The sequence below is a fragment of the Colias croceus genome, chromosome 3 (genome assembly GCF_905220415.1).
Source record: "Colias croceus chromosome 3, ilColCroc2.1".
In the NCBI taxonomy this organism is placed as follows: Eukaryota; Metazoa; Arthropoda; class Insecta; order Lepidoptera; family Pieridae; genus Colias; species Colias croceus.
The window spans coordinates 11941665-11957083 of NC_059539.1; the positions used below are offsets into that span (position 1 = coordinate 11941665).

At 41.3% G+C, this 15419-nt stretch overlaps 2 protein-coding genes across 7 annotated transcripts in view; both read right to left on the reverse strand.

Moving 5' to 3' along the window:
* The window catches only part of LOC123706345 (long-chain-fatty-acid--CoA ligase 4), a 562712-nt gene that overhangs the window by 423638 nt on the left and 123655 nt on the right, over window positions 1-15419 (reverse strand). The window lies entirely within an intron of this gene.
* LOC123706366 (transmembrane protein KIAA1109) overlaps window positions 1-15419 on the reverse strand; it is a 66969-nt gene that overhangs the window by 6508 nt on the left and 45042 nt on the right. The window contains exons 43-50 of the mRNA XM_045655614.1: window positions 4499-4727; window positions 3820-4079; window positions 3304-3445; window positions 2884-2963; window positions 2495-2600; window positions 1622-1779; window positions 1023-1197; window positions 206-405 (exon numbers count right to left, since the gene is read on the reverse strand). Coding sequence (XP_045511570.1) covers window positions 206-405; window positions 1023-1197; window positions 1622-1779; window positions 2495-2600; window positions 2884-2963; window positions 3304-3445; window positions 3820-4079; window positions 4499-4727 — 1350 coding nt within the window. The remainder of the gene's footprint in view (window positions 1-205; window positions 406-1022; window positions 1198-1621; window positions 1780-2494; window positions 2601-2883; window positions 2964-3303; window positions 3446-3819; window positions 4080-4498; window positions 4728-15419) is intronic.

Consider the following 15419-nt stretch of genomic DNA (forward strand, 5'->3'; position numbering starts at 1 on the left):
ACACGATATGACAAACTGGCAAAATTCATCCCATTTTTCAAACCATTTTTCCACCTTCCATGTCACATCAAGTGTACATACTAAGTAGTTACCAATTTTAGTACCCACTGATTAGTTATAAGTACCATTTATAATCGTATTTTTATTTTTAATCACATTCAACTATTATATTAAAATATTTTCTTTCTCTCTTCGAAATACTCACGTTCCTTCCTATCCCGTCTCATGGTCCCATAGCTCGGATGTAGCGAGCTAAACACCCGCTTGCTCGACTTGAACTGCTGCGTGAAGAACTCCTCGAGCTTGAGCTGCATCTTCAGCAGGTCCGGTGTGGTGCTGCGGCTCATCAGGATCTGCAGCTGGTGCCAGCTGAGCGTGCAGTGCGTCAGGATTGTCGCTGGACGGCTAGAGATAACGTTATAGATTAGATTATTCATAGTATAATATAAAATAATGTCGATACTCGCTGTCTGACCCCATGTGTGTTTAAATCTTTCAAACTTTGTATTGCAGATTTGAGAGGAATCTATATTTAAATGTATAATTGCATCCCATCAATGCCAAGGGCTCGTTGATTATATCTAGATAAATAAGTAAGTCTTAATTCCATAATGGTACTATAAAGGCAGTGTAATCATCTCTATTCTCGCGTTAGTTAGATACAGCAAATACTGAACATTATTCACAAGCAGTCAATACTCGTAAACATAGTTACAAATAGTCAAAATTAGTCACAAACAGTTATTACTCCTATTGATAGTTACAAATAGTCACCCATAGTCACTTCAATAATAATCAATAATCAATAATCAATAATTTCAATAATCAATAATTTTATTATCCAAAATAATATGATACATACAATATAAGAACCCTTGTTCCCACACTAGGATTCCCTGTGTCGTGGGAACAAGTTTCTTCCATTTGCATAAAATACCTTACCATACCATAACTTATAGTCACACATAGTCACTTATAGTCACGCATAGTCACCCATAGACACTTATAGTCACAATAGTCACCTAGCAGCCGGTCGGTGTCGTCGCGCCTGCCACTGGTCCCTCAGCGCAGCCCGCGGGCGCGACAACCTCGCGAGCAGCACCGGCGTGCCCATGTACTCGAGCCGCAGCTCTAGCGCTGATAGGCGTACTCCGCACACGTGTGCTGGACTACTGCCAGGCTCTTCTTCCACGTGCACTGCACAAAACAACATAGTAAGAATAATTTTTAAATTATCAAATTTATAAAAATCCTGCTCGAAGGACCAAAATCGTAGCAAAAAGTAAGTGAACTTACTTATCAAACGGGAACTATATAATGATCCTGCGAGTCAGATCTTCACTAATATAACGATTAGTACATGATCCTTCGAGCCGGATCTTCCTTATTGAACCTTAACATAATTATATAACAAAATAAGAATTCATTGCTAAAACAATCACTATACAATGATCCTTCCAGCCAGGCTAAAACAATCACCATTCAACGATCTTTCTAGTTTCACGTCTCCTATAAAATGATCCTTCGAGCCGGATCACGTCCTCTACACAACGATCCTTCGAGCCGGATAACGAAATTTTTTACTTTGGCTTCATATTCAAGCTGTATTTATCTCACTTACCATGTGCATGCAGCTGCGCGAGGCTGATAGCACCGCCCACGATGCCAGCCCGTGCATCCAGCGCGGAGCCGCCCAGCGCCACGCGCACCACCATGTGCCGCCGCCGCGTGCTGCCGATGCTGAGCCGACCGGACGCGCCGAGCGAGCGGCTCTGCCAACTACAATGCAACAGAGATTACATGTTACAAGAAAGCAAAATATTTTTAAATTTATAAATAACTAGCTTTCCTTTCATACCTACTTCTTTTATAAATTGTAATTTTATTTAATTGTTTTTGTTCATTGCAAGTTACTTTGTTGTTTTTGCTTTGTATTTTTGTGTGTTGGATTAAATGTATTTTCTTTCTTTCTTTCTTTCTTTCCACCCGCACCTTCGCCTGCGCATTCAAAGTAAAACCCGCATTGTTCCCGTTCCCGTGGGATTTCCGGGATTGCGTCATTTTCCCGGGATAAAAGTAGCCTATGTCCTTTCTCGGGTATCAAAATATCTCCATACCAAATTTCATGAAAATTGGTTCAGAAGTTTAGTCATGACTGAGTAACAGACATGAGACAGACAGACAGAGTTACTTTCGCATTTATAATATTAGTATGGATGTGGTTTCGTCCGTGACATAGGACTATATCAACAGCAACATAAAAGTCCGAATGGGACAAAGTAAAGAGTAACATATTTGAACTATTATCAAACATTGACCACACTCTTGTCAGTTGATCGTAGTTATTTCTGCTTCAAGCTTCATTTTAACGCAATCACAACACCCTTATTTTGAACAATTGTCACCAAATTTTATAAAATCCTACATTTACTGTTACTACGTAATTAGCTAACTACTTTACTGGTACGATAAAAATATGATGTAATAATTTTACCTGACATTCCCCATGACGTTGCCCATGTTCATATGAATATTGAGGCGCGTGAAGTTCACCGCAAACAGCACGAGGGTCTCCCACGCAGCGCCCCACTGTTTACTCTCTGAGAGACAAAGAATAATTACAATTAAATTTTATTTTGTATTATTTGATAAATGAGATGATAAATGTAGAGAGTTTTGTCTTCTTCTTTTATCTCTAGAAACAATATGATAAAAGTCTCTTGGGGTATTTTTTAATCCAAATCAGTGGTAAATGGTAGAACTATGTCATGACGATTCAAAGAGCTTCTAGTCGAAGTTTTGAGTTTGAATTTGAGTTTATGAATAAAAGAAATTTACATCAAAAACCTATATATGAAAAAGAAGAAGAAGAAGAAGGCTCACCTTTAGACTTTTGTGGATCAAGTTTCGCCTTCTCGCGTTGCGGTAGAACTGGCGACACTGGTGTGTTGTTGCTTGACGTCCTATAAATTTTTCTTGATTTTAACTATTTATTAAAATAATTTTGATTGAATAGAGATAATGTTATTTAAATAAGAAAAAAAAAACAAATTGGATTTTATCCTACTCTGTTAGAAAAATAAAGTATTTTTTTCTTCTAATACAAGTACTTAATCTACACATGATTAAGGCGAGACAGTAGAACCGAGAGTACAAAAACAACTCGATTTCAAGTCAAAAAATTGGCCTACCATATGTTTGTAATATGTTTACAAAAAAGTAATTTTCCTATCACAAAGTTTCCGGAACAATTAATTCACCAAACACATTTATCATACAACAACAAATTCAATGTCCACTCACGGCTGATCCACATCCAGACTGACATCTCCCAAGAACAGCCTCCTCACGATGGACCGTCGGTACCAGGCGCGCGGGAACGCGAGGATCTCGCCCAGCCGCCGCATGTCGTACTTGAACGACGCTGAGCCCACGTCTACTATCGCTGTCAACGAATTTGTGCTTTATTATTAAGTCCATACAGTCTAAAATCAATTGGCGTTAAAATAAAAGAATATTTGCGAGATTTGGTGATAATTTTTTGGGAAACAATTTGAAAAAGTAGAATTAATGTCATTGTGTAAAAAATTAATTGTGCTGAAACTCATTTACCAATACTTAACCCTACTGTTTCTTTTCTGCTGAAATGACTTTAATGATGAAATAATGAATTATGAATTATGTACAAAAGTTTAAACTTAACGATCGAATCGTTCTGAAAAAATTAGCTCCAAAAACCCAAAAAGTGTAGAAACATAAACAACAGCAACATTTTCTATCGCGTCTCCAAAACTACATTACCAATTATTTCACACTTACTTGAGAACCGAACGGTCGCCTTGGACTGATCCTGGTCGGTCTGAAAGTCCAATTTTCTGAACCTGGACAGGTGGAACTTGACGAACTCCACGTTGATGCTGAGCGAGTCCTTCCGCTCTGTGTCTGCGAGCGGCGACCACTGAGCTTCTTTAAGGCTCGACTTCTTGCCGCCGTAGGGATGGAAGATGTATACTGAGAAATCTGCTAGGCATCCCGTGACGCTTAGACCGCCCATTGCGATCGCCGATTCCGCCATTTCTCTGCGGATGGAATTATTTTTGTACTTGTATGTCTACACAAATGGAGACTACATAAATCGAAGTTTGGACGAATAGAAGGTACAAGATAGCTTGATTGTGTCCAACCTACTAAATAAATTAAAAGAAAGCTTGATTTCTCTCGCTTGGAGCTGCACACGATCTGCAGGCTGGGCAGCTGCAGCAGGCACTCGACGCGCGAGGCGGGCAGTACTGGGGCACACTCACTCGTCGCTCGCGCGCTTGGAGCTGCACACGATCTGCAGGCTGGGCAGCTGCAGCAGGCACTCGACGCGCGAGGCGGGCAGTACTGGGGCACACTCACTCGTCGCTCGCGCGCTTGGAGCTGCACACGATCTGCAGGCTGGGCAGCTGCAGCAGGCACTCGACGCGCGAGGCGGGCAGTACTGGGGCACACTCACTCGTCGCTCGCGCGCTTGGAGCTGCACACGATCTGCAGGCTGGGCAGCTGCAGCAGGCACTCGACGCGCGAGGCGGGCAGGCAGCTGAAGCGGAAGGCGGAGGGCCGCGTGTGGAAGTGCACGATGACGTCGACGGGGAAGGACGCGTACACGTACTGCCCGTACGAGCCGCCCGCCTCCTCCGCGCCCGACCCGCCCGCGCCCGACCCGCGACGCGCTGTCTCCGCTTCTGCGATACGAATAAAATACGGGATGCTTGTGAAACACGCTTCAAAATTGAAAGGGACAACTCAGTACTCGATATCCGGTGTGCTTTTGTAATGAAAGTAGATATTTCATTTTTTCCTAATTTCCCTATAATCGAATAAAGCGTGCATAGACTGCCCGACATTATTTACGTTTTTCTAGCTCGCAGCTGCACAAGTGTGCTGCATGTTCTCGCGTGCTCCCATCTGTAGCCGATATGCGTTTGAGCTCGCGGCGACAGGTGTCAATGATACTAGGTCAAAATAAAAAACCAAAAACTTTTATGGTCCTTCGAGCTTAACCGTAAGCAGGACCCATTCGCGTGTGTTAAAGCGTAACTCGTGTAGTGGGAACTGCCACGTAAGTTCCAGCAGCAGCGGTGAGTCCACAGCTTTTTACTTATACTATCTATCGAAGCGAAGTAGCATTTTCATCATGGAAGATCTAGTAGCTAGCCAAAACATGATCATCGAAGCGATAGAAAAGCTCCAAATCAATTTTAAGAAAGACGGTGTCGAACGAAAGACCCCGGCTCATATTAATAAGCGATTAAGTGTGTTAGATTCTTACTGGCAAGAATTTCAATGCAATCATATTAAAATATGTGAATATGACGATAAATCGCATGAATATTTTAGCAACAATATTTATAAGCGAACGGCCGATTTTTATTATGAAACGCGTTCTTACATAATGCGGCACTTGCCAGCGGAGAGCAAGGAAAGCGCTATACCTGCAACACCTGGCTTAATGTCTCAGCCGGGAACAAGTAAGCAGCAACAGGATTTTAATCCTCAGCCATCATTTAAATCGCAAGGTACATCGAGCAAACTTGATGAATTATTACATAAACAAGCAATTAACTTTAAGGCTTTTAAAAGAACTGTAACAAGTATCGATGTTGAAAAAATATGCACGAAGTGGAAATTCGAGGATGCCCTGCAACAGTTAAATTCCCGATGGAGCGTTATTGACTCCCTTCATTGGGAAATCGACAGCATTCTGGACGGGGAAGACGTTGAATACGAGAATTCTTTCACTCGCCACGAAAGCATTTTCAACAACCTTAAAGAAGCGATAAACACAAAGCTCTGGTCAGTCTCTAACAGAGAAAATATCACACCGAAGGTTGACATTCCGATTTTCAATGGAAACTATCAGCAATGGGTATCTTTTAAAAATTTATTCAACGAAGCAGTACATCTAAATCCTTCCTTATCAAATTCACAAAAAATGCAGTATCTGAAAAGTAAGATCAAAGGCGAGGCAGAACGCCTCATACAGCATTTATCTATAAGCTCACAAAATTATACATCCTGTTGGGAAATATTAAATCACAGATACGAGAATAAAAAGCTTATTTTTACATCTCACATAAATGTAATTTTAGGCCTACCCAACATGCAGCAGCAATCGCTCGGACAAATAAAAAACATGCACGATGCGACAAAGGAATGCCTGAATGCCATTAAAAACCTTGGTGTTGATACAAGCACGTGGGACCCGATGATCGTTCATATCTTAGCGCTCAAATTAGATACCGACAGTCATAACGATTACATCGAGTCATTGAAAAATCCTAGAGAGCTACCAACACTGCAAGAATTTCTAAGTTTCCTCGAGATGAAATTTACTGCATTAGAATCATCTAAGCGCAAGCAAGATCCACCTAAAACATTCCAGCACCCTCAAAAACCAACACCAGCAGCATATCCTAAAGCATTCCAGAAATCACATTTATTTAAATCATTCGCTAGCAACTATAATAATTCATCGCAAAACGGAAAAGGTATCAATTACACAACGCAAAATTGTCCAATATGCAACAATAATCATGCAATAATATATTGCAATAAATTCGCGGAATCTCAACCTAAACTGCAATTACAAACAATTACGAGGTTACAGCTATGTCAAAACTGCCTATATAATCATAATGGTAATAAGTGTTTTTCCACTAAAAGATGCCGAGTATGCAATGAGAACCATCATACTTTGGTTCATGAAGCGTTCGCACAGAGGACATCCCAAAGTACAGCTAGCACAGCAAGCCCCGAAAATCAACTGAAAAATAGCTCCCACGTATCCCTGGATGATACACAGGAAATTTTATTAGCAACAGCTCAAGTTACCGTTCAAGCTGCAGATGGTTCGTCATTAATCATGCGTGCTCTCATAGATCAAGGATCACAGACTTCCCTTATAACCGAAAATGCAGCTCAGAGACTCGGTCTGCCGCGTCAGCATTGTAAGGGAGTGATTTTAGGTTTAGGAGCTAAAGAGAACACGTGTAAAGGCTTTATGAACATACAAATATCTTCTCAGTACAGTGATTATTCTTTAAACACAGGAGTTTTTATAATGAATCATGCGGTGAACAATCTACCAAACAAATCATTCAGCAAACCAGCATGGTCATTTATTAACGACATTCAGCTAGCCGATCCAGAGTTTTATCGACGCCGACCAGTCGACTTATTGTTAGGTGCCGATGTCTATTCATCGATTATCATGGAGGGAATTATTAAGCAAAGCGAATCTATTCCTGTAGCGCAGCAAACACGCCTTGGGTGGATTTTATGCGGCAACGTAAAGTCGTTCCATTGTAACGTTGTAATGGTCGACGTGGATAGCCTTCAAAAATTTTGGTCAATCGAAGACATTAACGAAAACATAGATATATCACACGAGGATTATCAATGTATACAGCATTATCAATCAACAACAACCCGTCAATCAGATGGAAAATACGTTGTCCGTCTCCCTTTACATCCAGACGCAGACGAAAAGCTAGGTTTATCGAAAACAAAAGCATGCGCGCAATTTTATCAATTAGAACGAAAGCTACAAAAAGACGACAATTTATTTAATAAATATAAATCATTCATAAACGAATACAAAGAATTGGGTCACATGCACTTAACAATAGCGCGTAACATGAAACCTGCCTACTACATGCCGCACCACGGTGTACATCGAGCCGATTCGAGTACTACGTCATTACGAGTTGTGTTTAATGCATCCGAAAAAACATCGACGGGTGTAAGCCTTAATGACGTCATGTATAGAGGTCCGAATTTACAGCAGGATATCTTATTATTAATTTTAAATTGGAGACAATATCCGTACGCATTTATAGCAGATATCGAAAAAATGTTTCGACAGATTTTAATTTCAAAGCAAGATCAACGTTATCAGCAAATAGTTTGGCGCGAAAATCCGAATCAACCACTCAAGGAATATACTTTGTCAACTGTTACGTATGGTACAAAAGCAGCGCCCTTTTTAGCAATGATGACGCTCAAGCAGTTAGCCAAGGACGAATGCAACCGTTACCCGATAGCAGCGAGGGTGTTAGAAGAACAATTTTACATGGATGATCTTCTTAGCGGTGCATTTGACATCATATCAGCGAAGCAATTGCAGAGAGATCTCATCGATTTACTCAAATCGGGAGGATTTAATCTCCGCAAATGGTCAGCGAATGAGTCATCATTATTAGAAGACGTTGATAAAGCAGAAAGTATAGCGAGCGATACGTACAATTTTAAGCATCAGGAATCAACGAAAGCACTCGGTCTTAGTTGGAATGCACTAGATGACAATTTTAAGTTTATGTGCAAACTAACTCCGCAATCCGATTTACGGCCTTCTAAGCGAGAACTACTAGGAGAAATATCAAAGATATTCGATCCTCTTGGTTGGTTGGCACCAGCTGTAGTTCAACTAAAACTATTATTTCAAAGCGTATGGTTAACTAATTTAAATTGGGATAACGTCATACCGGACAACATTAACCTTGAATGGCGAAAATTAAGAGCAAACATAGAGAACATTGGAAATATCGAAATCCCGAGATGGATTTGTAGCGGGAGAGACGATTGCATTGAATTAAACGGTTTTTGCGATGCGTCGTTGAAGGCATATGCATGCGTAGTATATGCACGGATAGTGCGTAACGATCAAACGCACATAACACTGTTAGCCGCTAAAACGAAACTTGTCCCCGTCAGCAAAACTAGCCCTTCGTCAAAGACCGACATATCGTTACCGAGACTAGAGTTAAGCGGTGCACTCTTGCTCTCAAAACTTATGATAAAGGTCAAGCAAAGTTTAAGCGATCGCGATGTAAAAATGTTTGCGTGGTGTGACTCAACAGCTGTACTTGGATGGCTACAGGGCGAGCCCAGCCGCTGGAAGCCTTTCGTCGCAAACCGAGTGATTAAAATAACAAAAACTTTACCACCACAGACTTGGCGTTATGTTAAGTCCAGCGATAATCCCGCAGATTGTGCTAGCCGTGGCATGAGCATCGCGCTTTTAGAAAAACATGACCTATGGTGGAAAGGGCCCACCTGGCTACTCAGTGATCTTAAACATCAACAGCAATTAACGTATGATACTAAATTAGAAGCAAAGAAAATATTATCAAGTGTCGTTACAAAGAATAATAATATTTCAGCGAACTTTATTAGCGATTTTATTGATAAATATAGCAGTTTTACATATGCGTCACGAGTACTAGCATGGATATTGCGAATATCCTCGTCCGTAACAAAACAACATTATTTAACTACACAAGAGTTGCAAAATTCACAATTAAAAATTATAAAAGCTATACAGTATTTAGAATTTAGTCAAGAAATAAATGATTTAAATAGCTTAAGTAGAGTAGATTCAAAGAGCAAGTTATTATGTCTTAATCCATTTCTAGACGAACAAGGTTTATTAAGAGTTGGAGGTCGTTTAAAAAACAGCAAAATCTCATATAACATGAAACATCCCTATATAATACCACAGAGCAGTCATCTTACAAATTTATTAATTGATTTAGCACATAAGTCAACTTTCCACGGTGGAGCGAGGTTGACGAACTCTTGGCTACGTCAGCGATATTGGATACTCGGCGGAAACAAAGCGGTTAAGAAACGTTTATATAATTGTGTAATATGCAAGCGACACAGCCCGGTAAAACAACTACAAATAATGGGAGATTTACCCGGAGCAAGAACGAACCCTACAAGACCGTTTTATCACACGGGGGTAGACTTCACGGGACATGTAGACGTGAAATCAAGCAAGGGTCGCGGTATCAAAACAAGCAAAGGATATGTGGCTGTATTTATCTGTATGGTCACAAAAGCGGTTCACTTAGAGTTAGTATCAGACTTATCATCATCTACTTTTTTAGCAGCGTTACGTAGGTTAGCAGCAAGAAGAGGAACTCCTCGTCACCTATACAGTGACAACGGAACTAATTTCGTAGGAGCCAGCAAAATTTTAGCGAATGAGTTTATTGACCAGCAATCTATTTTAACAGAGGAATTTTTCACGGAAATTAGTGAGATGCAAATTGAGTGGCACTTCAATGCACCTTCCTGGCCTAGCGCGGGAGGACTTTGGGAAGCAGCGGTTAAAAGCCTAAAATATCATTTACGTAGAGTCCTAGGCGATCAAAAGCTTACGTACGAAGAGTTCGCCACTTTACTTTATCAGTTAGAAGCCTGTCTAAATTCGAGACCCCTATCTCCTCTATCTGAAGATCCTGATGACTTAGCATATCTCACACCTTCCCACTTTTTAGCGAGCGGTCCAATTTTAACAATCATAGAAACCGAGAGAGATGAGAGAACGAGGTGGCAATTGACGCAAAAAATATTTAGTGATATTTGGAAACGGTGGCGAGCTGAATATTTAACGTCATTATCAGCCAGAAGCAAGTGGAAAACATCAAAGCCTAACATCAAATTGAACGACATCGTGATCATACATGATGCTCTTCTACCTCCAGGAAAATGGGCGTTGGGTCGTGTGATTGAATTACACCCTGGATCGGACGGCTACGTCAGAGTCGTAAGCGTAAATCTAAGACGGGCATTATCAAGCGACCGGTAATTAAATTATCTATTCTCCCTGTTAACACAGAAGAAAAAAATCAGCAAAAGCTACAGAGTCATACCAGCAGCTCATCACCAGCAAGCACCCCGAAAAAAGCGCATTCCAATAAATAAAAAAAATACATAAACTTATTATCTATCGTTCATATTAACATTATTTATTTTAATGCTCACGTCAGCTACAAACATAATACATAGTAACAACTTCAATATAACAAGAATAAACGTCGACAAACATTTTATATTCTTCAATAAATTAACATAGTTGAAGATGGATAGGAATTAATTAACTACTCCAATAAACAACTTGAACTTCAAAATTATTAATAGTAAATTATATCAATCATGTGGAAATCATCAGCTGTATGAAACTTTAAAAAGTAATATCCATTGTAACATCGTATTATACAAATAAGCCACGGTTGTAAACAATTGAAGTTCCATGACCGCATGTTACTGAATCAGCATTTCGATTCAACGAGGCGCACGCGACCAGGCCTTATCAATGGTGTCAGGTATATTATTGCGAATACATTGTCTGAGATCAAAGCTAAAATATATTCATGATTAATTCACATAAAGAGCACACTTTTAAGATAAATATTGAGCCGGAGGTGTATCCGAAATTCAACCGATTCAGCATTTTAAAAAACACCGGTACCCATCAAATTTGGAGCAGGGTAAAAAGCTACAATGACTCCCAGCTCTCGGGAAGCGCATTCAGGGGATAGCAGCAGCAGCGGGCCTGTGGTGTGCGTGGCGGCGGCGGCGGCGAGCGCCCTCCGCGGCGGTCGCGCCGCGCACCCGCGCGCAGCGTGCCATCAGTGACCCATGTGTTAGTTTTAGTGAAAAGTGTGTGAGTGTAATGTGCGTGAAACAAAAAGCAGAGCAAAGTGTGTGTGAAACAAAAAGCAGAGCAATGTGTGTGTGCGTCATTCAGTGAATCACTTAATAAAAGAAACAATTCCCTATTTTAGAACAAGTGTAGCCTTAAGATCGATAGCATGATTGTCGGGCATCATTTGTTAATAGTTTTAAGAATATTGTTTTCACCTTGTAATAGGTTAGCTCATCGACATTTCATAGCTTTCATTTCCATCTTGTTGCCCGGGAGCATGTACGGTGCAACCGTTCAAAGCGCATCATCATCATTTTTTGTATGTCACAGCATTTTCATTTTCATATAGAGTTAGTTCACATTAAAACGTCGCGAGCCGCGTACGTGTGTAACTCAGCATAGCAATAAAGCATATAATATTAGCAGCCTAGTTTTTATTATCAGCAGCAGCACATCCTCAGGTGTACGAACCGTACACTTGGTCTTTTGAATTTTTCACCTAAATTTTAAGGTTATGTAAAAAAATTGCAAAGACAAAAGTTATAGATCTTTTTATTACCTACAACTTTTTGCCATTGAACTTTTTTCCGTAGGACTTGTAGTTTTGTCAGAAATCGAGAGAAACCATTATTTTTCTCTTAAAAGCTCCCCCCCTCCCACTTCCCGAACTCGGATTGACCGTGATTAATTTTTCCTTTTATTTTTATCATATTCCCCTCCTTTTCTAATGGGTTTCATCCTACTGCGATTTTTTTTGTTTCAAAAATTATCTACCCTGGTGTTAACAAAAGTATTTGGTTTCATTTTTTTTGTCCGGATACAGTTTGGAGACTAGAAAGTGGTAAAGGTTTATAATTTAACGCAATATGTATGTCAGAGAATTTAAATAACTCTCTATAATTAATTATAGTTAGGTAGATATGTGAAATAATATTAAATAATGACTCAGTGCGCACACCTTGCGCGGTCGATGGTAGTACCGAGACTATATCATCGAGCTACTGACTCAAAGAATATAAACCATAGCATGGCCCGACACCCCATGCATTTCATATCAATTGAATATCAACACTATGTTGTACACCATAGAGTTCATTATAATAGGAAGGTATAGCCACATAACAACTACTATGTTATAATTCTCTCACACGGCCATTCTGACAACGAGCGCGTTCTCGCGCGAACATTCCACTAGTAATTTTGCGAGATTACTTACTGCGTTGCTATTTCATTTGTTGTATTCAAACTCTTTTCCCTTCACGGTTTGTAACTTTTCACACCGACTCACAAATTATTACTCATCATCGTCATCATCGGTGATATCAACAACGGCTACTGTCGCCTAAAGACGAAGCTTTGAATGTATTGTGTGTGTGTGTGTATTATATTGTAAGTGTAGAGCTCTGAACAAATACTGGAACTACATGCAGCGCGGAGCCTGACATGTACTGTAGTCACATGAAGCGCAATGCTTCGCACAAAATCTGGAACTACATACAGCGCGGAGCCTGTCATGTACTGTGACTACAAGGAGCTTAAAGCTACCCACAACAACTGGAACTACACGAAGCGCGAAGCTTCCAATGTACTGTGATCACAAGGAGCGCAATGCTACCCACAACATCTGGAACTACATGCAGCGCGGAGCCTGCCATGTACTGTGATCACAAGGAGCGCAATGCTACCCATAACATCTGGAACTACATGCAGCGCGGAGCTTGCCATGTACTGGTGTGTGTGTGTTATAATGTAAATGTAGAGCTCTGAACAAATACTGGAACTACATGCAGCGCGGAGCCTGACATGTACTGCAGTAGTCACATGAAGCGCAATGCTTCGCACAAAATCTGGAACTACATACAGCGCGGAGCCTGTCATGTACTGTGACTACAAGGAGCTTAAAGCTACCCACAACAACTGGAACTACACGAAGCGCGAAGCTTCCAATGTACTGTGATCACAAGGAGCGCAATGCTACCCACAACATCTGGAACTACATGCAGCGCGGAGCCTGCCATGTACTGTGATCACAAGGAGCGCAAGCGCTACCCACAACTACACGAAGCGCGGAGCTTCCAATGTACAATATGACATACACGCCTTGCTATGTCAAACACAGAGCTATTATTGAGCTATTAAAGTGTGGTGTGCATGTGTGTTATGAAACTTTTGTGTAATACTTAGATTAACTATAAGGAATTATGTAACAACCGAGGAAATAAATAGGTAAAAATAATAAAATAAAATAAAAATATACGGAGTATTTATTTTTTTTACAATACTTTATAGTAGAAAACAATGTAAGAAAATCTAGTACAAACTTATAAGGTAAAAATATTTTGCACAATATGCGGCCTTATTGCTACACAGCAATCTCTGCCAGGCAACTTGCAAATTACTGGAAGTAAGGAGTAACATTTGTGGAATACATTTTTATTCATTGGCTCACTTTCCAACTGCAGATGAATTTGGAAGTTCTTGACACAAATATGTACTGAGCATGGCCTCCAGTTTGAGGCTCGATTCGATACCTCTCGTTATCGCAAAGTCTATAATCTCATAATTTGTATGGACTGGAGAACTTTTCTCCTAACTTAGTAATTAACATCGTATGACACGCCATCAATTCGTCGTCCAGTGACATATTTAGTGTATTTACAGGAATACACAAAACCACCTTGCACTTATAACTTGATGTATACTAACAACGTATAATAACAACACTTTACGGGGCAGAGTAACTGCTAATAATTAATTTACGAGGACTGAACCCGGTTCTAAAGTCGCACCAACTTCCATATCATTTACCACTACCGACAATATCACATTCTCATAGTCTACCTTCAGACAATTCAATAATCATAAAATGACCGTCAAAACAAGTAAAATAGTATTGATGTTACAATCGGCTTTTCTTTCTCCTGACTTTTGCGTTATTTCTAATTTCAAACAGGTTAACTACTAAAGTGTTGACACTCGTACTAAATCATTATAACGCAGTGGTCTTGCAGCCTCCCCCCCACTTTTCCAAGCCTTGTCGCGGCGGGGGGGCTCAGTACCTGGGTTGCAAGCCAGCATCTTGGGGAAGCTAATATGGAATACACACGTGCCGCTCCCGATTCGTTTTTCGTAAAACTATACGGGATGCGGCCCTGGAGTAGGCTCATCTAGCAGGCAGGTGGTGGTGACTGGTGAACCACTGTTTTTCCGCTTGTTTGTATGAATGCGCCGGAACAAGATCACGGGTTGACGGAATGCCTATGGGCATCATTGAAGAGGGTCCTAAGAGACCAGCGGCTGAAATACAGCGATGTATGGCGGTTGGTGAACCGCGGCGCGGCGGGCCCAGCGAGAGGATGTCTCTTGCTGCGCATTGGGGCTTTGCTGCGCATTGGGGCTTTTGCCCTCCGCCGGGCAAACTGTTACCTCTAACGTGTGACGTTGTCATGTCTAGCGGCACGTTAGAGACCAGGGGGCTTGCCTTAATCGGCTGGCCCAAGAGGAAGGTGACCTCAGAAAAAACCCCTCCAATTCGGCGTTGGGGCGCCCCACGGGGCCTGAGCACGGCGCCGAATTCCTGCCTCCCTGGGTGGCAGGTGGCTTGGCGAGTGGATCAAGTCGAAGTGGCCAACCCCCGGATACCGCCCGCCCTCCGGGGCGTAATAGGGTTACCCGGGAACAGGGGGCACCTCCCGGGTGGACCGCATATATCCCCCATGCTCGTGGGACTTTTACCTAGTACACTATGAAACCCCAACCCCAAAAATTAGAAGGAGGAATGCTGAGAGAATCGGCAGATAGAGGATGTAGCTCTGTGTTGGAACGCGCGATAGGCGCTACTCCTACACCTACTAATGTAACAGAAGCGGCCGCAGAGTCGGACTCTTCCAACTCTGTGGCAAGCATGAATTCACGGGCTACTATGAGTCCCCTGGTTCGC